This window comes from Lampetra fluviatilis, chromosome 74 (assembly GCF_964198595.1).
Source record: "Lampetra fluviatilis chromosome 74, kcLamFluv1.1, whole genome shotgun sequence".
Lineage (NCBI taxonomy): Eukaryota > Metazoa > Chordata > Hyperoartia > Petromyzontiformes > Petromyzontidae > Lampetra > Lampetra fluviatilis.
This window is the reverse complement of record NC_136348.1, coordinates 1,670,450-1,696,764: the sequence shown is the minus strand read 5'-3', so window position 1 is coordinate 1,696,764 and position 26,315 is coordinate 1,670,450. Positions and strand designations below refer to the sequence as shown.

Sequence of the window (26,315 nt, the reverse complement as noted above, 5' to 3'; positions counted from 1 at the left end):
TTACAGTTTACATGTTATAGAGTATAGTTTATCCATGGCATGTTTCGGGATTAGAGACTGGTACGTTTAGAAACGATTAGCAACGGGGACCTTTCCCTTCAAGGAACATGATAATGGGGGAGTCAACCAAGATGCTGCCGATAAAGAGCAGACTTGTGTGACGGAGATCTTCCACCTGAAACTCGCTTAACACGTTTTTGCTATGAACATTGTAAAATAAATAAGGGACAAACGTTTATTAAAAATACTTTTATATTCATCTGCAATCATTTTTACGTTAAAACTCGAACCTAATGTTTAATATGTCCTATATTCAAACAGTTACAGTACAATGCAAACCATATCCGTTCCAGGAATACCAAAGCGTTAAAGTATTATTCCCCATGATTTCCTTATTAGTTCACCACGTTTGTTCACTGTGCGTCTATGTTGAAGTCAAGGCCATATATCCAACGAACTCGTCATCAATGTACATCCTGAAATCGGTTATCTAAAGTCGATCATTACCAACCAAAAAAGCTTTATACTTGAAAAAAACCGTTTAAAATGCTGAGTAAAGATCTAACTACAGATACATTTCAACTTTAGCTCAACAGGAACACTTAACGACTACAATTGAACCCTCTCACAACCATTGCTCAAAACATCACTTCAGCAAGTAATCCGATAACATTACCACCACTGTGCACGTCACGAAACTCTCACAAAAACTGTAAAACTAAAGGGTCAAAATTACTCAAAAAAGTACTCAAGACGGCTTAATCGGTAAACCACATACAACATAATTGTTCAGTCATCTCTGGCTCTCGGTTTGACGCTCGAGCCACTCCATTACATCCAGCCATCTCTCGGGATCCAACTGCATGGGATCGAAGGTGGAATTATCTTCAGGAATCATTGCAGCACCTTGAATTTCACCTTTTGATTTCAGTTTCCTATCATCGTGGATCTTCTGATGCCTCTTCCGTTTTTATTACTTTGCAAATGACTTTCCACACACAGTGCACAGGAATGGCTTCTCGACCGTGTGTGTTTGCATATGAGCTTGAAAATTAGACGACTGTGCAAATGTCTTCCCACACACAGGGCACAGGAATGGCTTCTCACCCGTGTGTATTCTCTGATGGTTTTGAAGAGTTGATGAGTGTGCAAATGTATTCCCACACACAGGGCATAGGAATGGCTTTTCACCAGTGTGTTCTCTGATGGTTTTGAAGATTTGATGAACGTGCAAATGCCTTCCCACACACAGGGCATAGGAATGGCTTCTCCCTAGTGTGTGTTCTCTGATGGTTTTGAAGAGTTAATGAGTGTGAAAATGTCTTCCCACACACAGGGCATAGGAATGGCTTCTCACCAGTGTGTGTTCTCTGATGGCTATGAAGATGTGATGAGTTTGCAAATTTCTTCCCACACACAGGGCATAGGAATGGATTCTCGCCCGTGTGTGTTCTCTGATGAATCTGAAGATGTGTTCTCTGATGTTCTTGAAGAGTTGACGAGTGTGCAAATGCCTTCCCACATACAGAACACAGGAATGGCTTCTTGCCCGTGTGCGTTTTTTTGTGTTCTTGAAGATATGATGACTGTGCAAATGCCTTCCCACATACAGAACACAGGAATGGCTTCTCGCCCGTGTGTGTTTTCTGATGGCGTTGGCAGTTTGCTGAAAGTGAAAATGCTATCCCACACACAGAACACAGGAATGGTTTCTCACTCGTGTGTGTTCTCTGGTGTCTCTGAAGATGTGATGGCCGTGAAAAGGACTTCCCACACACAGAGCAATTGAATGGCTTCTTGCCTCCGTGTGCGTGGGGCTGTGGAGATCGTCTCTGCTCCATGTGAGCGTCGTAACAGCAGCGGTGTTATTGAGTCAAAAGTACGCTATAGGCCGCAAGGATGTTTAGCGTTGAGTTTTAGATTTTGTTAACTGATAAAACAAGAACGACACTCGTGTCAAAGCGAGACGCAAAAAAATCCCGTAAATTTGACGACGAACACGTTTAAGATTTTATCCGCGAAAATAGACACTTACTTGTAGATTCACGGTATATCGATGTCTAGAACCCGTCTGAAAATGTCGCCACGAACTCTCCGGACGCAAAGTCGACACAGCAATTGTGCTCGCCAGGCTGCGTTGTCTCGCGGTTGAAGGGCGATCAGCAGAGCGACGAGTCGAGCGTTCAACCTCATCAAGTTCCCTCTCGAAATGGCATTGAGCTCTGCTTCTGAGCCGCCTTATAACTCCCCCCCTAGGATCCAATCCTTTGTCTTTCAGGATATTTGCATTCGATTGTTAATTTTGGAAGGCACAATCCGCATGTTTTTAACATACCGAAGGGTAATGTGCCCATTGTGCTCCATGCATGAATATGTAAGTGCATCTCAGTGTGTAATTGTGCGCTTATTTTGAATAAATGGAAAAACTTTGTCCTCGATTTATAGTGAATGTAGAGAAATTAGCATGTAACTTTAGAAAAGGAAGAGAGCGGCCTTCTCGACGAGGGAGGGAAACCCAATAGGTAATATTCTTTTACAGCGTTACAATGGATAGGTTGTAGTTCATAGGTTATAATATTATGTTTCACTATGATAGAGCTTAACATGTGAGAGTATACAATATCAGAGTTGATCAAATGCGACGATCAAGGGCGTCAATCGGGTGAGTTTGGTCAGAGGCTTTAATCAAAGGCGTCATCCCATCACGGAACACCACCTCCCTGCGTATATCACAGCAACAGAAGCAACTACAGCAGCAACAACAGCAGCGACAAAAACAGCAGCAACATCACATTTCGAGGGCGACGCAGCTACTTCCGATTCTGCTGCCCAGCTGTTTGTAGTCGGGACCTGCTCTCGCAGGACCCCACACGTCTTTGAAAATTATTGCGATGATCACTCAAGATTACTTTGTTTAACCATAACTTTAGGTAGGTTAGTGTCATCGGGGCTGTGTGAATACTGCTCATGAATGAAATCACACTCCTGTATGACCGACATTGTACTTATTTTGGTTGATCGAGTAGAACAAGGCACGTGCCATGTCCAGAGGATTTCTTTTCAGCAAGTGTCCTTAAAAATGATGCTAAAATAAATGTTAACTATGGATTAAACGTGCACCTCTTAACTCCTCCCTCGCATTTACGACTAACGATTTGCATTTGCACGTAATATACATTCAAGCACAGTAAAATGCTAATACGACCATATTGTTATTCTAAAATTTGAATGCGATTTTTGCCCTGTACCCCCCACAGTTCACATATCCGACCCCCGGTTCGATTGATCAGATAATTTACATACATATGTATAGAGTGCGATTGTAATACTTCTAATGATATTTAAATACCGTACCTCCGTTTATGGTGATATAAATTATAAAACCAGTTGGTATTTCTTTTTTGTCGTTTAATGTTTAGTGTTATTGTTTATAGTGTTATCAATTTACATGTTTTTAAGTACAGGTTATTCCCGGTATACTTCGGTATTCTGGACCTGAACGTTGCGAAACGAATCATAACGAGGACCTTTCCCCACCAAAGCGCAAGCCGCTAATGAAAAGAACTCGGGGCGGCGGGAACACGTGCTTCCATGGGCAGTGGGGGACAGGGCATGGTTGTATTGCCTACAGGTGCCACCGGGAAAATCCCCCAAGTTGCTCCGTCCATGGAGGGGTCACGTAGAGGTCATAGAGGTGGGTGATGTAAAAACAGTGCGTCAACTAAGGGACAATTGGTGACAACAAGATAAAGAGAGTTCGAGAAGGGAAGGCGGGACCATGTGTGGGCGGAAGTTCACGCCGAGAATGAGAGAGGGGGAGGAACGAGGTTTGGGGCTGTGTGGCTGGTTGCTGTCTCGTCGTCGTCGTTGCTATATCGTGACGCCTGGGGTCTGAAACCGCGTTAAAGGCTAAATAAAATAACCCTCTGCAGTCTGAGTCCGGAGTCATTACAATTGTAACGATTCATTATTTCACGGGCTAATATTGGGTTTGTGCGATTATTTTACATATTCATACTGAATATTGCTATTTGATGCCATTGAGATGGAATATTCATCCAATAGTGGACAGCTTGATCCTTATACCACCAAAGTGTTATTCAAATATTTGTAATCCCATCCTGATCCTGCACTTTACGTTTCACATATTCCACCCATGGTTCGCACGTACATATTACATACAGGCATGTTACATACGGACGAGCAAAGTGTGATTACTAGAGGACCACGGTGTGAATTCGAATATCACACTTCAATGTTCGGTGTTCTAATCTTTAACACCAGTTTATTGTTATTTTTTAGCGTTATAATGTATCGCTCATAGCTTATATGGTTAGAGTTCACAACATTATAGTTTACTATAACACTAGTTTGTAGTGTTATAGTAAAAATGTATATGTGAATGTTTTTAAGTTACCATTGTTGAAGTTCATAATGTTAAAGTTCACAGTGTGAGAATTTACAATGTGAGAGTATATCCAAGACAGTAACAGAAGCAACTACAGCAGCTACAAAACCATTCGTTGGCAAAGCAGCGACTTCTTCTTCAATTCTAGATTTGAAGCTTTCGTGACTGCAATGATTCATATTCTCAGGTTTTTTCCGGTAAAGTCACGTAGGTAAAACATTAAAAGTAATGAAAGTAAAATAAAACAAAACAAAAATAAAATTCACGACGTTTCGGAGGCAACACAAGTCTCCGTCATCAGGTGGGACCGTCACAGCCAGATTACCTGCATCAAGTGAAGCAATGATTCAAGATGTAATCCCTTATAAGCAAGTTGAAGGGGGGGAGGAGAGGGGGGGGGAGTTCATCAGAATGTGGTAGCCAATGAATGGAACGTATCGGGAGGGAGGGGGGTGGGAGGGGGAGGGAGCCAACAAAAAATTTGGCGACGGCTTGGACGCGGCTGCTGCGCACGCCGACACAATGGACAGAGAGGGGAGAGGGGAGGTCTGATACACATGATAGAACAAAGGAACCAAAATGCCCATGTTTATACCAATGCAGGCTGAAAAATGAAGAGAGTACTGTTAAAAATAACTGGGGATGTTAACACTCGGTGAAGTAAATTAAAATAGCGCCTGTCAGATAAGATCGTCCAAAAAGTGTAATTAAGTCTTTTTTGCGTGGTTAATAACATCTTTCCAGTGATTACTGAGTTTGTACCCATCATCACGGTTGAAATTATGTCTGTGTTTGTATATTTGTATGGCTTCGTGTACAAACCTTTGATGGTAGCCAGGAGGCTTGCAGAGAACCTTGGTCTCGGAAAAGACAATTTCATGAGAGCCCGCCGAGTTGTAGCAATGATCGGCAACGGCCGAAGAATCAGTTCTGCCGTGTTTCAGATCTGACTTGTGCTCGCGGACACGATCAGCAACATGACGTTTTGTTTCTCCAATGTAGCAATCACCACAAATGCAACTCAATTTGTAGACTCCAGGATACTGTAAGTCAGGAACGACATCCTTCACAGATGGAATCAGATCACGGATTTTATGCACTGTGCTGAATCGGACTTGGATCTTATGTTTGTTTAGAATTTTGGAGATCTTTTTGGTCACGCCTGCTATGTATGGTAACGTGATAGTTTTGGTCGGAGTTTCATGTGGTTGTTTCTGTGTGGTGGGAGAGACAGCTTGGCGGATAGTACGGTCAGAGTATCCGTTCATCCTGAGGGCCCGATGTACATGTCTTAATTCATCAGTCAGGTGGTGTTGGTCAGAAATGCCATGGGCTCTGTGGTATAGCGTTTTGATGAGAGAATTCTTTTGAGATGGGTGGTGGTGGGAATCCGGTTTCAGGTAGGAATCTGTGTGGGTGGCTTTCCTGTAGACAGAATGTCCCAAGGATCCGTCAAGCCTCCTCTTAAACAGAATATCCAAGAATGGTAGTTTGCCGTCTTTCTCCACTTCCATGGTGAATCTGATAGATGGGTGTCTAGAATTGATGTGGTCCAAGAAGTGGTTCAATGCTGGGAGGCCATGTGGCCAGATGACGAAAGTGTCATCCACATATCTCTTCCACAGGGAAGGACGCAGGGTGGATGTCTGGATGGCGTCTGATTCAAACTTTTCCATGAAAATGTTGGCTATAACTGGTGACAAGGGGGAGCCCATAGGGGTACCCTCATTCTGTTTGTAGAAGGTGCCATTCCAGGTAAAATAGCTGTTGGTGAGGCAATGCCTAACCAGCGCAGGTACATCAGAATTCAATCCCTGTTGGACTAAGTCCTCAATTATTGTTAGGGTGTCCGGTACTGGGACTTTGGTAAACAAAGATACTACATCAAAGCTGACGAGAATGTCATCAGGAGATAGTACCATGTCCTCAACCCAATTAGTCTCTCATTTCAACTTTAGCTCAACAGGGACACTTAACGACTACAATTGAACCCTCTCACAACCAGTGCTCATCACACCACTTCGGCAAGTAATCCGATAACATTACGAACCATCAATGTGCACGTTACGAAACTCTCAAAAAAACTGGAAAACTAAAACGGTCAAAATTACACACAAAAGTACTCGATACGGCTTAATAGTTATAACCACATGACGTAATATTTTTTCAGTCACCCCGAGCTCTGTGTTTGACCCTGGAGCCACTCCATTACATCCAGCCATCTCTCGGGATCCAACTGCATGGGATCGAAGGTGGAAACTTCTTCAGGACTCATTACAGCACCTTGAATTTCAGCTTTTGATTTCAGTTTCCTATCATTGTGGACCTTCTGATGCCTTTTAAGAGTTGACGACCGTGCAAATGTCTTCCCACACACAGAGCACAGGAATGGCTTTTCGCCCGTGTGTGTTCTCTGGTGACTCTGAAGATTTGATGAGTTTGCAAATTTCTTCCCACACACAGGGCACAGGAATGGCTTCTCGCCCGTGTGTGTTCTCTGGTGACTCTGAAGATGTGATGAGTTTGCAAATGCCTTCCCACACACAGGGCATAGGAATGGCTTCTCGCCCGTGTGTGTTCTCTGATGACTCTGAAGACTTGATGACCGTGCAAATGTCTTCCCACACACAGAGCACAGGAATGGCTTTTCGCCCGTGTGTGTTCTCTGGTGACTCTGAAGATGTGATGAGTTTGCAAATGCCTTCCCACACACAGAGCACGGGTATTGCTTCTCACCCGTGTGTGTTCTTTGGTGTCTCTGAAGATGTGATGGCCATGAAAAGGACTTCCCACACACAGAGCAATTAAATGGCTTCTTGCCTCCGTGTGCGTTGGGCTGTGTAGAGCGTCTCTGCTCTATGTGAGCGTAGTAACAGCAGCGGTGTTATCGAGTCAAAAGTACGCTATCGGCCGCAAGGATATTTAACGTTGAGTTTTGGATTTTGTTAACTGCTAAAACAAGAACGACACTCGCGTCTAACCCGAGACGCAAAAAAATCCCGTAAATGTGACGACAAACGCACAGACACAGCTAGACACTTACTTGGAGATTCACGGTATACCGATGTCTGTAACCCGTCTGAAGATGTCGCCACGACCTCTCCCGACGCAAAGTCGCCTAAATGTCGACACAGCAATTGTGCTCGCCAGGCTGCGTTGTCTCGCGGTTGAAGGGCGATCAGCAGAGCGACGAGTCCAGCGTCCAACCTCATCAAGTTCCCTCTCGAAATGGCATTGAGCTCTGCTTCTGAGCCGCCTTATAACTCCCCCCCTAGGATCCAATCCTTTGTCTTTCAGGATATTTGCATTCGATTGTTAATTTTGGAAGGTACAATCCGCATGCATATTAACATACCGAAGGGTAATGTTCCCATTGTGCTTCATGCATGAATATGTAAGTGCATCTCAGTGTGTAATTATGCGCTTATTTTGAATAAATGGAACAACACGTTCCCCATGTCCTCCATTGTCCTCGATTTGAAGTGAATGCAGCCCCGTGGCGTTGCCAAAAATCGCCGAGCTTCGGGAGTGAGCACGTACAGACGCGTAGTGACCAAACTTGCAATACAATCACTCTAACATCAGTAACCAAAATCCGATCTGGTACATGGTCTTCGCTTGGTCTGGTTGGTATCAGTCATCACTCCGGAGACAAACAGCGAGGCATGGGTTGGCCAGCCACCACCTCGTTTGTCGCAGCGACTTTAATAGCTGCTCTCAAACAACACTATCACCAATGGTTTACAGGCTAGGTTGTTAAGCGGACAATCAGTCGTTTTGGGCAAGGCGTATGGGAAAATACACACCTCTGTTATCCCATAAACATAATACACAGCATCGGTAAGGCTGCCTTGTTGGGGAGATGTAGCTTGGGTAAGGTGCTGTCACTGGAGTTAGGCGATGTGACTGGGTTATCACACGGATTCCTAAAAGCAGCTTAGACGATACGATCCACTGCGCTCCATCTCCCCACATGAGCGACGACATTCTGAGTTTTTAAAAAGTGGAATATATATTTGTAAATACGTTTTTAAATAATGTTTATTGTATCTATGTTACAATGTGTGATTGTTATACTCTTTATTTGTGTATACTGTATATACTTATATGGCTATTCGATTCCATTGATACGACACATTTATCCAACAGTGGAAAGTGTGATTCTAATACGAGTGGGATTCGAATAATTGTAATTCGATTCTAATCCTGCATATCCTACCCCCGGTTGGCATATTAACTTACCATACGTACAACCACAGTGTGATTCTAATTAGCTCAGTGCGATTCTAATGATTAGTATGCGATTATAATCCCATACCTCCAATTATGTGGTTCTGCACTATAAGAGTTAATCGTATTTTAAAGCGTAGCAATGGCTAGGTTGTAGTTCATAGGTTATAATATTATATTTCACTATGTTAGAGTTTAACATTTGAGAGTTTACAATGTCAGAGTTGATCAAGAGCGTCAATCTTGATCGACGCAGAAGCAAATACAGCAGCAGCAACATGACATGTCGAGGGCGACGCAGCTACTTCTGATTCTGCTGCTTCCGCTGCTCAGATATTTGTTGCCAGGCCCTGCTCTCCCAGGACCGCACACATCTTTGGAAATGATTGAGATGATGATGTCTGAGCTGATAATTAATTTAATAAAGAGTACTTTGTTTGTGTGTAGGTCTGTGTCATCAGGGATCAGCGAACACTGCTTATGAATGAACTCGCACACCTTTATGACCGACATTGTACTAATTTTCGTTGATCGAGACGAACAAGGCACGTGCCATGTCCAGACGAATTGATATTAACAATATTGTCCTTAATATAATGCTAACACTGGATTAACGTTAACACTGGATTAAACATGCACATTTTAAACCCTGCCTAGCATTTATGACTAACGATTCGCATTTGCACATAACATACATTCAATTAAAGCAAAATGCTCATACGACCATATTGTTATTCTAAGAATTGTAATGTGATGCTAACCCTTCACCCCCCACAGTTCGCATATCCGACCATCGGTGCGCATGTCCAAAGGCCATAGATACATATTACATACGTCCATACGAGCACAGTTCGCTTGCACGTACACTATACATACATATGCGCATAGTGTGATTTTAATACGATCGCGTTGTAATTCTAATACTTGTGTAGAGGAGTAGAGGAGAGTGGTGGCGTCGCGTGCGCTGTCCGGTGCGATGACATCACGGGACGTGGGGTCGCACGCGCTGGGCAGTGCACGTGACGTCACGCCTCCTAGGGTATTTAAGGGATACCCCGTGGCGTAGGCGGGGTCACTATAGGAATGGGGATAGTAAACAGGGTGAAGAGGGAACCAGTGGGTAGAGAGAGGGATCGAACAGGGAGTCTGGGGAGAAGCCGGTGGTAGCCGTAGATGTGCTTCTCTCTCCGGTCGGTGGAGTCGGTAGACTCCACGATCCGACACGAGAGAGAGAGACCGGAGCTAGCCGGCAGGGACCCGGACTCAGAGTAGGACCCCTAGCCCCTGGGAGTTGTGTACCCTGCTGTGTAGTATGGATAAGTGTTAATAAACCCTGGCGGAAGCCCCAAACTTACCTCCGTCTCCGAGTACGTCCGTCGGAACTACTCAATACTTGCAATTACATACATACGAGCACAGTTCGCTTGCACGTACCCTATTATACATACATATGCATAGAGTGTGATTCTAATACGATCACATTGTGATTATAATACTTCTAATGATATTCTAATATTGATTTGAAGCTTTCGTGACTGCAGGAATAAATACTCGTTGGTTCTTTCGGTAAAGTCACGTGGGTAGAAATCAAACAAAGTAAATCACGTTTCGGACGAAACACAAGCGCCCGTCTTCAGGTGAGAATCGCGATATGCGCGATGTCTGCTGCGAGCAGCACGATGTATGCTGCAGACATCGTTTCGGGCGCTTGTGTTGCGTCCGAAACGTCGTGATTTATTTTGTTTTATTTCTTCCTACGTGACTTTGCCGAAAGCACCAAAGAGTATAGATATTCTAATACTGTCCCTCCGTTTACGGTATTATAAATTACATAAAAAACTAGTTTATAGTCGTTTCATGTTTCATGTTATCTTTAAAGTGTTACAGTTTACGTGTGTTAGAGAACACGGGTGCCCGCTCCGTCTGTCGCCGTGGAGACTTGTGCGGTGTGAGGGCTCACACCCACCGTAAACACCCGTTCCGCGGTCCCTTTAAACGAACGTTATCACCCGCTCGCGGCGGTCGCGCGTGTGCGAGCAAAGTCATTCGCCCTCCGACCCCTGACCCCCGTTCAGAGCGTGTGATCGCTGCGCGGGGCTGTGTGAGGGGAGGCGTCGCATTTGATTGGCGGAGAGGCAACGATGTGTTTACAGGCGTACGGGAGCCGGCGACGAGCCATGCCCCTCTCGCGAACTCGCGGAGGTGCGAACCAGGGAGGTGAACCGTCGGGCGACAGTCCTTACCCCGCGAGCGATGAGCCCAGCGGGGGCAGCAGCTGTTCGCAGACCAGCGAGGGGTCGGGGAACGGCGGGACCCCTGCAGTCGGCGCCCAGCAGGGACAGACCTCGGGGGCCAGCGGCAAAGACAGGACCAAGGTGTGAAGCTAAGAATTCGAATGAGATTCGAATATCACACTTCAATGTACGGTGTTCTAATCTGTAACACTAGTTTATGATGTTATTTTATAGCGTTATAATGTATCGCTCATAGCTTATATTGCTAGAGTTCACAACATTATAGTTTACTATAACACTAGTTTGTAGTGTTATTTTTGAACGGTAAGGCGCTGTGACTGGAGTTAGGCGATGTGACTGGGTGATCACACGGATTCCGAAACACAGCGGAGACGATACATTCCACCGAGCTCCGTCCCCACATGGACAACCACATTCTCAGTTTTAAAAAATGAATAGAAATGTTCATATTTCTATTCATGTGTATTGTATATATGTTATAATGTGTGATTGTTATACTCTTTAAATGTGTGTATATACTGTAAATAGCTATTAAATTCCATTACCACACATTCATCTAACAGTGGAGAGTGTGATTCTAATACGACTATAGTGGGATTCGAATAATTGTAATTCGATTAGAACAACCTACATTGAAGTGTGATATTCGAATCGCATTCAAATTATTCGAATCACTCCGTGGTCCTCTAAGAATCACACTCCGGTCGTAAGTATGTAACATTCATGCATGTAACATGTCTGTATGTAGTAAGTATATGTGCATTTTATATGTCTGTTTGTAGTAAGTATATGTGCATGTAACATGTCTGTACGTAGTAAGTATGCATGTAGTATGTATGCATGTAGTATGTATGCATGTAACATGTATGCATGTAACATGTATGCATGTAACATGTATGTATGTATGTAATACGGACGTGCGAACCAATGGTGGGATATGTGAAACGGAACGTGCAGAATCAGGATGGGATTAAAATTATTTATTAACACTTTGGTGGTATTAGGATCAAGCTATCCACTGCTGGATGAATGTTAATCTCAATGGCATCAAATAGCAATATTCAGAATGTATATATAAAATAATCACACAAACCCAATATTACATACATACACGTTACATACATACATGCACATATACATATAATTTATAACACTAGTTAATAATGTTATTGTATAGCGTTATAATGTATAGCTTGAGGCACGGGGGTGCCTCAAGGATCCGCCACGTGCGATGAACCGGTGCCTGGAGCCTGGTCAAATTCTTCAAAAGAAGACAGGGACCTGCCTACAATACAATGCAAACCATATCCGTTCGAGGAATACCAAAGCGTTAAAGTATCTAAAGTCGATTAATACCAACCAAAAAAAGCTATATGCTTGAAAAAACCCGTTTAAAATGTTGAGAAAAGATCTAACTAAAGATGCATTCCAACTTTAGCTCAACAGGAAGACTTAAACACTACAATATTGTCCGGAATCACAACCACTGCTCATCACGCCACTTCGGCAAGTCATCCGATAACATTACAAACCACCATTGTGCACGTCATAAAACTCTCACAAAAACTGTAAAGGTATAACCACCTGACGCAATATTTGTTCAGTCATCCCTGACTCTCGGTTTGATCGTCGAGCCACTCCATTACATCCAGCCATCTCTCGTGATCCAACTGCATGGGATCGAAGGTGGAAAATTCTTCAGGACTCATTGCAGCACCTTGAACTTCAGCTTTTGATTTCAGGTTCCTATCATTGTGGACCTTTTGATGCGTGTTAAGATTTGACGACTGTGAAAATGCATTCCCACACACAGGGCACAGGAATGGCTTCTCGCCCGTGTGTGCTCTCTGATGAATCTGAAGATTTGACGACTGTGAAAATGCCTTCCCACACACAGAGCACAGGAATGGCTTCTTGCCCGTGTGTGTTCTCTGGTGACTCTGAAGATGTTATGGCCGTGAAAAGGACTTCCCACACACAGAGCAATTGAATGGCTTCTTGCCTCCGTGTGCGTGGGGCTGTGGAGAGCGTCTCTGCTCCATGTGAGCGTCGTAACAGTAGCGGTGTTATTGAGTCAAAAGTACGCTATCGGCCACAAGGATGTTTAGCGTTGAGTTTTGGATTTTGTTAACTGCTAAAACAAGATGCTGCCGGTTAAGGGCAGATGTGTGACGAAGATCCTCCACCTGAAACTCGCTTAAAACACGTTGTTGATATGAATAAATAAACGGACACACATTTGTTAAAAAAAACGTTTTTATTCATCTGCAATCATTTTTAAGTCAAAACTCGAACCGAATGTATTATGTCCTATGTTCAAACAGTTACAATACAATGCAAACCATATCCGTTCCAGGAATACCAACGCGCTAAAGTATCATTCCCCATTATGTCCTTATTAGTTCACCACATTTGTTCACTGTGCGTCTATGTTGAAGTCAAGGCCATATATCCAACGAACGCGTCATCAATGTACATCCTTAAATCGGTTATCTAAAGTCGATTAATACCAACCAAAAAAAGCTATATACTTGAAAAAACCCGTTTAAAATGTTGAGAAAAGATCTAACTAAAGATGCATTCCAACTTTAGCTCAACAGGAAGACTTAAACACTACAATATTGTCCGAAATTGAATCATATCACAACCACTGCTCATCACGCCACTTCGGCAAGTAATCCGATAACATTACAAACCACCATTGTGCACGTCATTAAACTCTCACAAAAACTGTAAAACTAACAAATATTACCTGACGTAATATTTGTTCAGTCATCCCTGACTCTCGGTTTGATCGTCGAGCCACTCCATTACATCCAGCCATCTCTCGGGATCCAACTGCATGGGATCGAAGGTGGAAACTTCTTCAGGACTCATTGCAGCACATTGAATTTCAGCTTTTGATTTCAGTTTCCTATCATTGTGGACCTTCTGATGCCTGTTCATGGTTGATGTCCGTGCAAATGCCTTGCCACACACAGAGCACAGGAACGGCTTCTCGCCCGTGTGTGTTCTCTGGTGTCTCTGAAGATGTGATGACTGTGCAAATGCCTTCCCACACACAGGGCACAGGAATGGCTTCTCTCCCGTGTGTGTTCTCTGATGGTCTTGAAGAGTTGCCGAGTGTGCAAATGCCTTCCCACACACAGAACACAGGAATGGCTTCTCACCCGTGTGTGTTCTCTGATGACTCTGAAGATGTGATGACTTTGCAAATGTCTTCCCACACACAGGGCACAGGAATGGCTTCTCGCCCGTGTGTGTTCTCTGATGAGTTTGAAGAGTTGATGTCCGTGCAAATGCCTTCCCACACACAGAGCACAGGAACGGCTTCTCGCCCGTGTGTGTTCTCTGGTGTCTCTGAAGATGTGATGACTGTGCAAATGCCTTCCCACACACAGGGCACAGGAATGGCTTCTCGCCCGTGTGTGTTCTCTGATGAGTTTGAAGAGTTGATGAGTCTGCAAATGTCTTCCCACACACAGGGCACAGGAATGGCTTCTCGCCCGTGTGTGTTCTCTGGTGAGTTTGACGAGTTGATGCCCGTGCAAATGCCTCCCCACACACAGAGCACAGGAATGGCTTCTCGCCCGTGTGTGTTCTCTGGTGACTCTGTAAATGTGATGATTGTGCAAATGTCTTCCCACACACAGGGCACAGGAATGGCTTCTCGCCCGTGTGTGTTCTCTGGTGACTCTGTAAATGTGATGAGTGTGCAAATGCCTTCCCACACACAGAGCAATTGAATGGCTTCTTGCATCCGTGTGCGTGGGGCTGTGGAGAGCGTCTCTGCTCCATGTGAGCGTAGTAACAGCAGCGGTGTTATCGAGTAAAAAGTACGCTATCGGCCGCAAGTGTGTTTAGCGTTGAGTTTTGGATTTTGTTAACTGCTAAAACAAGAACGACACTCTAACCGAGATGCAAAAAAATCTCGCTAATGTGACGGCGAACACGTTTAAGAGTTTATCCGCGAAAATAGACACTTACTTGGAGATTCACGGTATATCGATGTCTGGAACCCGTTTGAAGATGTCGCCACGAACTCTCCCGACGCAAAGTCGCCTCACTGTCGACGCAGCAATTGTGCTCGCCAGGCTGCGTTGTCTCGCGGTTGAAGGGCGATCAGCAGAGCGACGAGTCGAGCGTCCAACCTCATCAAGTTCCCTCTCGAAATGGCATTGAGCTCTGCTTCTGAGCCGCCTTATAACTCCCCCCCTCGGATCCAATCCTTTGTCTTTCAGGATATTTGCATTCGATTGTTAATTTTGGAAGGTACAATCCGCATGTATATTAACATACCGAAGGGTATTGTGCCCATTGTGCTTCATGCATGAATATGTAAGTGCATCTCAGTGTGTAATTGTGCTCTTATTTTGAATAAATGGAAAAACTTTGTCCTCGATTTAAAGTGAATGCAGAGAAATTAGCATGTAACTTTAGAAAAGGAAGAGAGCTGCCTTCTCGACGAGGGAGTGAAACCAAATAGGTAATATTCTTTTACAGCGTTACAATGGATAGGTTGTAGTTCATAGGTTATAATATTATTATGTTTCACTATGATAGAGCTTAACATGTGAGAGTCTACAATATCAGAGTTGATCAAATGCGACGATCATGGCGGGTTCAGGTACAGGTCATAGAGGTGGGAGATGTAAAGACAGTGCGTCAACTAAGGGACAAGTGGTGACAACAGGATAGAGAGAGTTTGAGAAGGGAAGGCGAGACCAAGTGTGGGCGGAGGTTCACGCCGAGAATGAGAGAGGGGGAGGAACGAGGTTCGGGGCTGTGTTGGCTGGTTGCTGTTTCGTCGTCGTCATTGCTATATCGTGACGCCTGGGTCCTACGCCACGTTAAATGCTAAATAAAATAACCCTCTGCAGTCTGAGTCCGTAGTCATTACAATTGCAATGATCACGGGCTTATATTGAGTTTGTGCGTTTATTGAAACATATGCAGATATTGTATATTGCTATTGGATGTCATTGAGATGGAACATTCATCTAGCAGTCACAATCCTGATTCTAATATGACCATAGTGATAATTAATTTAATAAAAAGTACTTTTCGATTTAAAGCTTTCGTGACTGCAGGGATTCATCTTCTTGGTTCTTTCGTTAAAGACACGTAGAAGGGAAGTAATAAAATAATAAAAAATAAAACATAATAAAATAATTATTATGTTAAAACATAATAAAATAATTATTATGTTTTATTTTTATTATTTTATTACTTCCCTTCTACGTGACTTTACCGAAAGAACCAAGAAGAAAAAAGAGTACTTTGTTTGTGTGTAGGTCTGTGTCATCGGGGATCAGCGAACACTGCTTGTGAATGAACTCGCACACCTTTATGACCGACATTGTACTAATTTTGGTTGATCGAGACGAACAAGGCACGTGCCATGTCCAGACGAATTGATATTAACAATATTGTCCTTAAATATAATGCTAACACTGGATTAACGTTAACACTGGATTAAACATGCACATTTTTAACCCTGCCTAGCATTTATGACTAACGATTCGCATTTGCACATAACATATATTCAAGCACAGTAAAATGCGCATACGAACATATTGTTACTAGAATAATTTTAATGCGATTCTAACCCTGCAAACCCCCACAGTTCGCATATCCGTCCCCCGATTCGATTGAACGTATACTTTACATACATATGAGCGATTAAAATGCTTCTAATGACATTCTCATACCGTAACTATTATACATACATATGCGCAGAGTGTGATTCTAATACGATCACATTGTAATTCTAATACTTAAAATGAGATTATAATACCGTACCTCTATTTTTGGTGTTATAAATAATTAAACTAATTTATAGTATTTTAATGTTTCGTGTTATCGTTTATAGTGTTACAGTTCACGTGTCATAGCGTACAGGATTCCATGTATACTTGATGATTAGGGACCGTAACGCTGTGAATCGATAAATAATGGGGCCCTTTCCCCTCCAGGAACACATGTTAATGGGGAGACAGCCAAGATGCTGCCGGTTAAGGGCAGATGTGTGACGAAGATCCTCAACCTGAAACTCGCTTAAAACACGTTGTTGATATGAATAAATAAACGGACACACATTTGTTAAAAAAAACGTTTTTATTCATCTGCAATCATTTTTAAGTCAAAACTCGAACCGAATGTATTATGTCCTATGTTCAAACAGTTACAATACAATGCAAACCATATCCGTTCCAGGAATACCAACGCGTTAAAGTATCATTCCCCATTATTTCCTTATTAGTTCACCACATTTGTTCACTGTGTGTCTATGTTGAAGTCAAGGCCATATATCCAACGAACGCGTCATCAATGTACATCCTTAAATCGGTTATCTAAAGTCGATTAATACCAACCAAAAAAAGCTATATACTTGAAAAAACCCGTTTAAAATGTTGAGAAAAGATCTAACTAAAGATTCATTCCAACTTTAGCTCAACAGGAAGACTTAAACACTACAATATTGTCCGGAATTGAATCATATCACAACCACTGCTCATCACGCCACTTCGGCAAGTAATCCGATAACATTACAAACCACCATTGTGCACGTCATTAAACTCTCACAAAAACTGTAAAACTAACAAATATTACCTGACTTAATATTTGTTCAGTCATCCCTGACTCTCGGTTTGATCGTCGAGCCACTCCATTACATCCAGCCATCTCTCGGGATCCAACTGCATGGGATCGAAGGTGGAAACTTCTTCAGGACTCATTGCAGCACATTGAATTTCAGCTTTTGATTTCAGTTTCCTATCATTGTGGACCTTCTGATGCCTGTTCATGGTTGATGTTCGTGCAAATGCCTTGCCACACACAGAGCACAGGAACGGCTTCTCGCCCGTGTGTGTTCTCTGATGGTCTTGAAGAGTTGCCGAGTGTGCAAATGCCTTCCCACACACAGAACACAGGAATGGCTTCTCACCCGTGTGTGTTCTCTGATGACTCTGAAGATGTGATGACTTTGCAAATGTCTTCCCACACACAGGGCACAGGAATGGCTTCTCGCCCGTGTGTGTTCTCTGATGAGTTTGAAGAGTTGATGTCAGTGCAAATGCCTTCCCACACACAGAGCACAGGAACGGCTTCTCGCCCGTGTGTGTTCTCTGGTGTCTCTGAAGATGTGATGACTGTGCAAATGCCTTCCCACACACAGGGCACAGGAATGGCTTCTCGCCCGTGTGTGTTCTCTGATGAGTTTGAAGAGTTGATGAGTCTGCAAATGTCTTCCCACACACAGGGCACAGGAATGGCTTCTCGCCCGTGTGTGTTCTCTGATGAGTTTGAAGAGTTGATGTCAGTGCAAATGCCTTCCCACACACAGAGCACAGGAACGGCTTCTCGCCCGTGTGTGTTCTCTGGTGTCTCTGAAGATGTGATGACTGTGCAAATGCCTTCCCACACACAGTGCACAGGAATGGCTTCTCGCCCGTGTGTGTTCTCTGATGAGTTTGAAGAGTTGATGAGTCTGAAAATGTCTTCCCACACACAGGGCACAGGAATGGCTTCTCGCCCGTGTGTGTTCTCTGGTGAGTTTGACGAGTTGATGCCCGTGCAAATGCCTCCCCACACACAGAGCACAGGAATGGCTTCTCGCCCGTGTGTGTTCTCTGGTGACTCTGTAAATGTGATGATTGTGCAAATGTCTTCCCACACACAGGGCACAGGAATGGCTTCTCGCCCGTGTGTGTTCTCTGGTGACTGTAAATGTGATGCCCGTGCAAATGCCTTCCCACACACAGAGCAATTGAATGGCTTCTTGCCTCCGTGTGCGTGGGGCTGTGGAGAGCGTCTCTGCTCCATGTGAGCGTAGTAACAGCAGCGGTGTTATCGAGTAAAAAGTACGCTATCGGCCGCAAGTATGTTTAGCGTTGAGTTTTGGATTTTGTTAACTGCTAAAACAAGAACGACACTCTAACCGAGATGCAAAAAAATCTCGCTAATGTGACGGCGAACACGTTTAAGAGTTTATCCGCGAAAATAGACACTTACTTGGAGATTCACGGTATATCGATGTCTGGAACCCGTCTGAAGATGTCGCCACGAACTCTCCCGACGCAAAGTCGCCTAACTGTCGACACAGCAATTGTGCTCGCCAGGCTGCGTTGTCTCGCGGTTGAAGGGCGATCAGCAGAGCGACGAGTCGAGCGTCCAACCTCATCAAGTTCCCTCTCGAAATGGCATTGAGCTTTGCTTCTGAGCCGCCTTATAACTCCCCCCCTAGGATCCAATCCTTTTGTCTTTCAGGATATTTGCATTCGATTGTTAATTTTGGAAGGTACAATATGCATGTATATTAACATACCGAAGGGTAATGTGCCCATTGTGCTTCATGCATGAATATGTAAGTGCATCTCAGTGTGTAATTGTGTGCTTATTTTGAATTAATGGAAAAACTTTGTCCTCGATTTAAAGTGAATGCAGAGAAATTAGCATGTAACTTTAGAAAAGGAAGAGAGCGGCCTTCTCCACGAGGGAGTGAAACCCAATAGGTAATATTCTTTTACAGCGTTACAATGGATAGGTTGTAGTTCATAGGTTATAATATTACGTTTCACTATGTTAGAGCTTAACATGTGAGAGTATACAATATCAGAGTTGATCAAATACGACGATCAAGGGCGTCAATCGGGTGAGTTTGATCAGAGGCTTTAATCAAAGGCGTCATCCCATCACGGAACACCACCTCCCTGCGTTTATCACAGCAACAGAAGCAACTACAACAGCAACAACAGCAGCGACAACAACAGCAGCAACATCACATTTCGAGGGCGACGCAGCTACTTCCGATTCTGCTGCCCAGCTGTTTGTAGTCGGGACCTGCTCTCGCATGACCCCACACGTCTTTGGAAATAATTGCGATGATCATGTCTGAGCTGAGAATTAAGTCACTCAAGATTACTTTGTTTAACCATAACTTTAGGTAGGTTAGTGTCATAGGGGCTCTGTGAATACTACTCATGAATGAAATCACACTCCTGTATGACCAACATTGTACTAAATTTGGTTGATCGAGTAGAACAAGGCACGTGCCACGTCCAGACGAATTATTATCAACAACAGTGTCCTTAAATATGATGCTAGATTAAACGTGCACCTCTTAACCCCTCCCTCGCATTTACGACTAATGATGTGCATTTGCACATAACATACATTCAAGCACAATAAAATGCTAATACGACCATGTCCTGGAAACCATGGCAAGGTCATTCCATGAGGACTGCCTGTATGAAAACCAGCATGGAAGGGGCCCAGTGTGGAGCCGGCTATGCTAAAGGCATAGTCCCGTGTGTGTGTGATGTGAGGTCTCCTGGCAGCAGTCATTCTCCGCTGTAGTCCTGGCATCTGCTGCTCAGCTTCATTCCCCAGCTGTGGTCCCAGTGGCACCGTCTCTCTGGGGAACCGTGTGGTGTGTGTAGCGAGTTTCACGGGGTGGGCGGGTAGTGTGGTGATAGCGGTCACGGTTGGCACCGATGCACGACCACCGCCACCACCCCTACTGGGCGGTGGACCTGTCACCACAAAGCAGCACGCGGCGGAGGAGTGAGGCGATCGCTCTCGCCACGCGAGCGAGGCCCCCTCGCTTCCTCTTCTTTTCGTGCATCTCCACCTGCACCTCTTCCGTTTTCTCCTCCGTCTCATCCTCCTCCATCCTCTCTTCTTCACCCTCCACCACCGTCTTCTCTTCCTCCTCCACCACCATTGTTTCCCCTTTGTCCGTCGTCTCCATGTCCTCCACCACGAACATCTGTTCATCCTTTGTTGTCTCCTTGTCCTCCATCTCCGTATTGTCTTTCTCCTCTCCCTCCGTGTTCTCCTCCAATGTCACCATCACAATCTCGTCCTCCTTTGCCTTCTCTTCCTCCGAGTTCTCCTCCTCCTCTGTCTCTACCTCATCCTCCATCATCTCCTTCACATCTTCCTTCGTCTCCTTCTCCATAACCTCTGTCTTCACTTCAAAGGCCTGGACGAGTGAGGAGGAGGGCTGAGCTGGCTCAGATCTGTGAAGAGACAACACGAAACCGTTCTAGATTTGAAGCTTTCGTGACTGCAATGATTCATATTCTTAGGTTTTTTTCGGTGAAGTCACGTAGGTAAAAAACATTAAAAAGTAAAATAAAATAAAAAATAAAAATCACGACGTTTCGGAGGCAACACAAGCTTCCGTCTTCAGGTGGTACCGTCACAGCCACGACAGCTGTATCAAGTAAATGAGAGATTGCAGAAGCTACCACTCCGTTTATATAATGGTTGGAGAAGGTGGTGGGGCAAGGGCCGCATACTTTTATTAATATGGTAAGGTGAGGCTTAAGACTAAGAATAGACTGCATAACAAAGGCTGAGCCTTTGTTATGGAGAGGTGCGGTTTGTGACTCAACCTGTAACAGGGAGACCACCACTAGACATGGTAAAACTGTGATGGTTGTCTGTCAAACACGACACCGTTCCACCTTCCTGCTACGGCAGACATCGCCATCTTCCCATCGTCCGTGGGTGGAATGTGTGGCGGATTAATTCGAGCTGATTAGAAACAGCAATAACGACATGGCCAGTGAGTGTGCTTAGTATTGGTGCTGTCATTCTCATGGCGCCAGGCTATCCTTGAGATAGGTGCAGCTGTGTCTCACACAGACTGCTGTAGTTTCACAGTAGTGGGTGGCGTTGCTGTGCAAATTTAGCTGAATAATTTGAAGTGACATTTTTTTGGTTCTTTCGGTAAAGTCACGTAGGTATAAAATAAATTAAATCACAACGTTTCGATTGCAACACAAGCAATCATCATGAGGTGAGAAACCCACAGCAAGAAACGTTCTTGCAATAACAACATGGCCATCGAAACGTCGTGATTTAATTTATTTTATTTCATACCTACGTGAATTTACCGATATAACAAAGAGTATGGATCCCTGTAGTCACGAAAACTTCAAATCTAGATTGAAACTTTCTATATGTATATTCTAATTGACCTCTTGCACATAATGTCCTAAGCATTTCAAATGGCATCGATAGAGATCCTGCACGTCCACTTTGACGGAATGGGTGTGGATCTGTGTGGTTAATGCAGCAGCAATAATAGCCAAGGCGGGAAGCAAGATCTGAACTGTAAGCGGTGAAGAATGAGTGCACGACAATTTGGTCGCTTCAACACATCCACGATTTCGAAAAAGTGTCCGACAGTAATTCGTGGTCGAGAGAGCCACCTCTTTTGACGTCGAAGGCATCTCAGAGTGCATTGCATGCGATGAGCTTCTCGCATCTCTCATCTCATCGCGTTTTAAATTGGACACCCCTCTCAGTGGTAGCTGTCGCTGTGCATTACGAGGCGACTTGGCAGCTGGCCTGGAAACAGTCGATAGAGAGCGAAAATCTCACGGTGGATGGAAGGTTACATGGTGAAGATATGCCCACTTCGTTATGTGGTCTAACCCAGAAACCAGTTATGAAAAATAAATCTGTCCACAGTATAGCGGAATGTACACGTGGGGTTTGCAGTGTCAGTGAATTTTGAGAGCGTGACAGGGCTTGAGCACCTGTGCGTCACAGCAACATTGACCTGGGTTTGATTTCCACGTTTGGCCACATTCTCCGTGTGGATTATGCAGCCCCCTGTTCTGGGAAGGTTCTGCAGCTTTCTCCCTGTTACTGAACCCACACAAGCAATGCAAATCGTTCAATTTGGATCGCAAACAGTAGCAACTTTCTTGCAAAATGCGAGCAAACTTGGCAGAATCCTCCTGAAAAAAAGTTTTGAGACCGAGTAAGGCTGATGCTGCGTGAGAAGCATGGCAATAAATAACAAAAATAAACACACAGGGCGCACACGCAGAGTGGTTTACCGTGGTTCAGCGACTCCGGAGTTTGCTTTATCTTCTTGGAAGCCCTCTTCTCCAAAGCTCGGAGCTATTGGGCCCCACACAGGATTGGAGGACGTGGTGGTGGTGGTGGCGGAGGTGGTGTCAGTGGTGGTGGTACTGCTGGAGGTAGCGGTCTGGAGCCATTGTCGCTCGATCTTGGCGAGGCGCTCTTCCTCCTCGAGGCTCTTTTGCTCCACAAGACGCTTCTCCTCCATCAAGTGCTCCTCCTCCTCCTCCTCTTGACGCTTCACCTCAACGAGGCGCTTCTCCTGCATGAGACGTTTCTCCTCGAGGAGCTTCACCTTGCGAAGGCGCCTCTCCTCAAGACGCTTCTTCTTCTTCTCGAGACGCTTCAGCTCTATGAGACGCTTCACCTCAAAGAGGCGATTCTCCTCCATGAGGCGCTTCTCTTCCTCGACCCGCTGCACCTCAATGAGGCGCTGCTCCTCGACAAGGCGCTTCTCTTCTTCCACCCGCTTCTCCTCCATGAGGCGCGTCTCTTCCTTGACCCGCTTCACATCTATGAGGCGCTTCTCTTCTTCCAGATGCTTCTCCTTGAGACGCTTCACCTCGCGAAGGCGCTTCTCCTCCATGAAGCGCGTTTCTTCAAGGAGGCGCTTTTCCATGACGCGTTTCACGTCGTTGAGGATATTGTTTCGAAGGCACTTCTGCTCCGTTTGGTGCTTCAACTTGGCGAGGCGCTTCACCTCATTGGGGCGCTTCTCTTCCATTGGGCATTTCTCCTTCGCAAGGCGCTTGTCCTCCTGGAGACGCTTCACTCCGCTGAAGTTCTTCACCTCCCCAATGCTCCTCTGTGCACGCGAAGATAAGCACATGACCATTCAGACATGTGCACTCAGGACAACATCCATTCTCGCAGGCACACAAACATGGACGGGCACATACACAAACAAAAATGCATACTGGCACATCTATGTACAGATGAAAACATGCACATTAACTCATGGTATGACGTGATGATGGAGGGATGGAGTGATGGTGTTGGGAGATGGTGTTGTGATATGGAGAGGTGAAATTGTGGAATGTTCTGGAGAGACGGTGCCTTGTGATGGTATTGACGCGTTATGAGGCTCTATGATATTGTATTGATTATCGATTTGAAGCTTTCGTGACTGCAAGGATTCATACTCACGTATGTGACTTCACCGAAAAAACCTAAGAAAGAGTCACATACGTGAATTTACCGAAAAAACTAAGAGTATATTGTATTGAGTTGGTGGTGGTGTGAAGAGATGGTGTGGTGATGTGAGGTGTAGTGATGTTTTGGTGCAATAGTGTGGGAGTGTGGAGAGAATGTGGTGTTTGACCCCCATAGACCCCCATACACACCTTTGGGGAGGGATGGTCGTAGCTTTGGCCTGGGAAAGGGTCCACTTCATCCATAATGTCCCCCCACGTGGTCGACTGGCGCCATGACTCCCGGGCTACGGAAATTAAAATTAAATCAAAAGACGAGTAATGTATTAGAGAACGAAGCACGTGGAGATTCACGGAACTAATTCTGAGATTCTTGTAATTACCTCTTAACACATACCATGACCTGCTGTTGAGAAACATTAGTCACATGGTAGTAAAACATTACAAGTCATATTTTTGTAAGCATGTTGAGATCATTAATTTCATAAAGTTGAGACCCCCGTTTAAACCAATATGGCTGAAACGCAGCTCTAAATCCATGCTGTCTGCCACCCTTGACCGTTTACCTTTTCCCATCAGGGAGCTGCCTCCTCTGCATAAAAGCAACGTGATGCAGGTAACTGGGACTTACCATCATAGTCATCCAAGATATCAGCCCACTTGCGTTGTCTGTCCATGTTTTGTGGTGAAGGAGTCGTTTCTGTTTGATGTTGGAGGGGCTGGAGAGGATGTAAAAACGCTCAGATTTATCAGCCTTTTGAATCACTCATCCTCACAATTATTCCATATTGACCACTCGCTGTACCAATCAAATCACTTTCGTGCCGTTTGTTTTACAAGTCCACTCACTCGCTTGTTTTCCAACTCACGCGTGCGTCAGATCACTCACTCATCCACCCACGCGAACATGTTTATTCCAACTGCCTATTGCATTAAACATAATCGCCAAACATAACCGTGATGTTTAACCTCTAATCCAGACAAGCATGTTGATGCACAGCCCATTTGTATTAATCTACTGCTTGATAAAGGCCCCCCTATGTCTTGTAGGTCATTGGGGTCAAATGACAATACTTAAATTATCTGTTATAACCCGAGAATGACGTCACTGGTCACGTGATGTCAGAGGTACCGCCCATGTGGCTGTGACGTCACAGATAGGAGACGTCTATGGCAGCAGCTAGGGTCTGAACTAAAAGGCAGACTCCTCCCCCGTGTTGGATAACATTCAAAACATGTAATGCAGGACACAATTATGCAGGCAATCAGAACACAATAATTATAGACATGTTAATCATATTATATGAGATTTAAACAGGTTAGTTATGAACGTTTTAAATGTTGACTTGCTTTGGGTCTAAACAATGACAGTAACAGCAACATATCAGAGCATGCCAAGTAACCTAACTAATAGTCCTAATTTGGTTGCAGAAAATCCAAATACCAACATACACAAAAATAATGAAGCTTTAGTTTGTAGTCAAAACGTGCAATAAAAATAAACAACACACATCGTCAACAGGGATGCTCTCACCTCGTTGAGAATTCGCTCTGCAAAGGCTTCTTCTGCTGCTCACTCGTGCGCATTCCTCTCGACTGCGGGTGGAGGCGTGGCTATGACGTAACAGAGGTGACGTCACTACAGCGAGGCTCCGCCCCCACGCGCTTGGCGGGCGCTCCACGTGGTGCAGTGCGGGTGTTGTGCGTCACCGGAAACAGCAGAGTCCTCGGTTCGACATTAAACATTTGCCCCCTCGCTTTGTGCTGTCTTTGATGTCGCCGTTACTGCGGCGAGGACTGAAGCGATGCCTGGCCATCAGGCCTGGCATATACCTAGGCCTCAGGCTTCATATTTGTTCGTAGTTATTTTTTGTTTAATTGGAATTATTCACTTGCATTTCATTAATTACATTTCAAGCGTATAAACACCATCCCATTGGTTTATTTAGTTTTAAATTCAGGTTTGTAGTATAGTTATTGATCTGTAGTTATATTTAAGTGAGTGAGGTGGTTGTACTAAGTGTGAATTTGAGTTACATGTAAATTATTATTGTGTAAAGGATTTGTCTGTGTGCAACTATCCTGGCAGTGGTAATATGGGCTTTTTATAATTAAGTTGTTAATGAGATTGTTTATTTGTATGTGTCTGTTATCTACCTCTGTGTCAGGTTACATATCTATGTTTGTAGCTGTGTGTGTTTGTTATTTATGATGGGTGGTGATGATGATGTTTCTTGATAATGGATGGTGGTTATGATGATGATGATGGGTGGTGATTATGAAGGGTTGTAATGATGATGGGTGGTGATGATGTGTAGTGATTATGATGGGTGGTAGTGATGATGATGGGTGGTGGTAATGATTGAGGAGGTTATGATGATGGGTGGT

At 44.4% G+C, this 26,315-nt stretch overlaps 2 protein-coding genes across 2 annotated transcripts in view; one reads left to right on the top strand and one right to left on the bottom strand.

The window, feature by feature from the left end:
* The window catches only part of LOC144953340 (uncharacterized), a gene marked incomplete at its 5' end in the record, with an annotated part of 276,268 nt that overhangs the window by 10,965 nt on the left and 238,988 nt on the right, over positions 1-26,315 (top strand). The window contains 1 exon segment of the mRNA XM_078883903.1: positions 5,294-5,301. Coding sequence (XP_078740029.1) covers positions 5,294-5,301 — 8 coding nt within the window.
* Positions 6,484-26,315, bottom strand: part of LOC144953321 (uncharacterized) — a 109,447-nt gene continuing 89,615 nt past the window's right edge. The window contains 5 exon segments of the mRNA XM_078883887.1: positions 6,484-6,500; positions 6,692-7,228; positions 12,728-12,831; positions 13,832-14,616; positions 17,721-18,615. Of these exon segments, the coding sequence (XP_078740013.1) occupies positions 6,484-6,500; positions 6,692-7,228; positions 12,728-12,831; positions 13,832-14,616; positions 17,721-18,615 (2,338 nt within the window).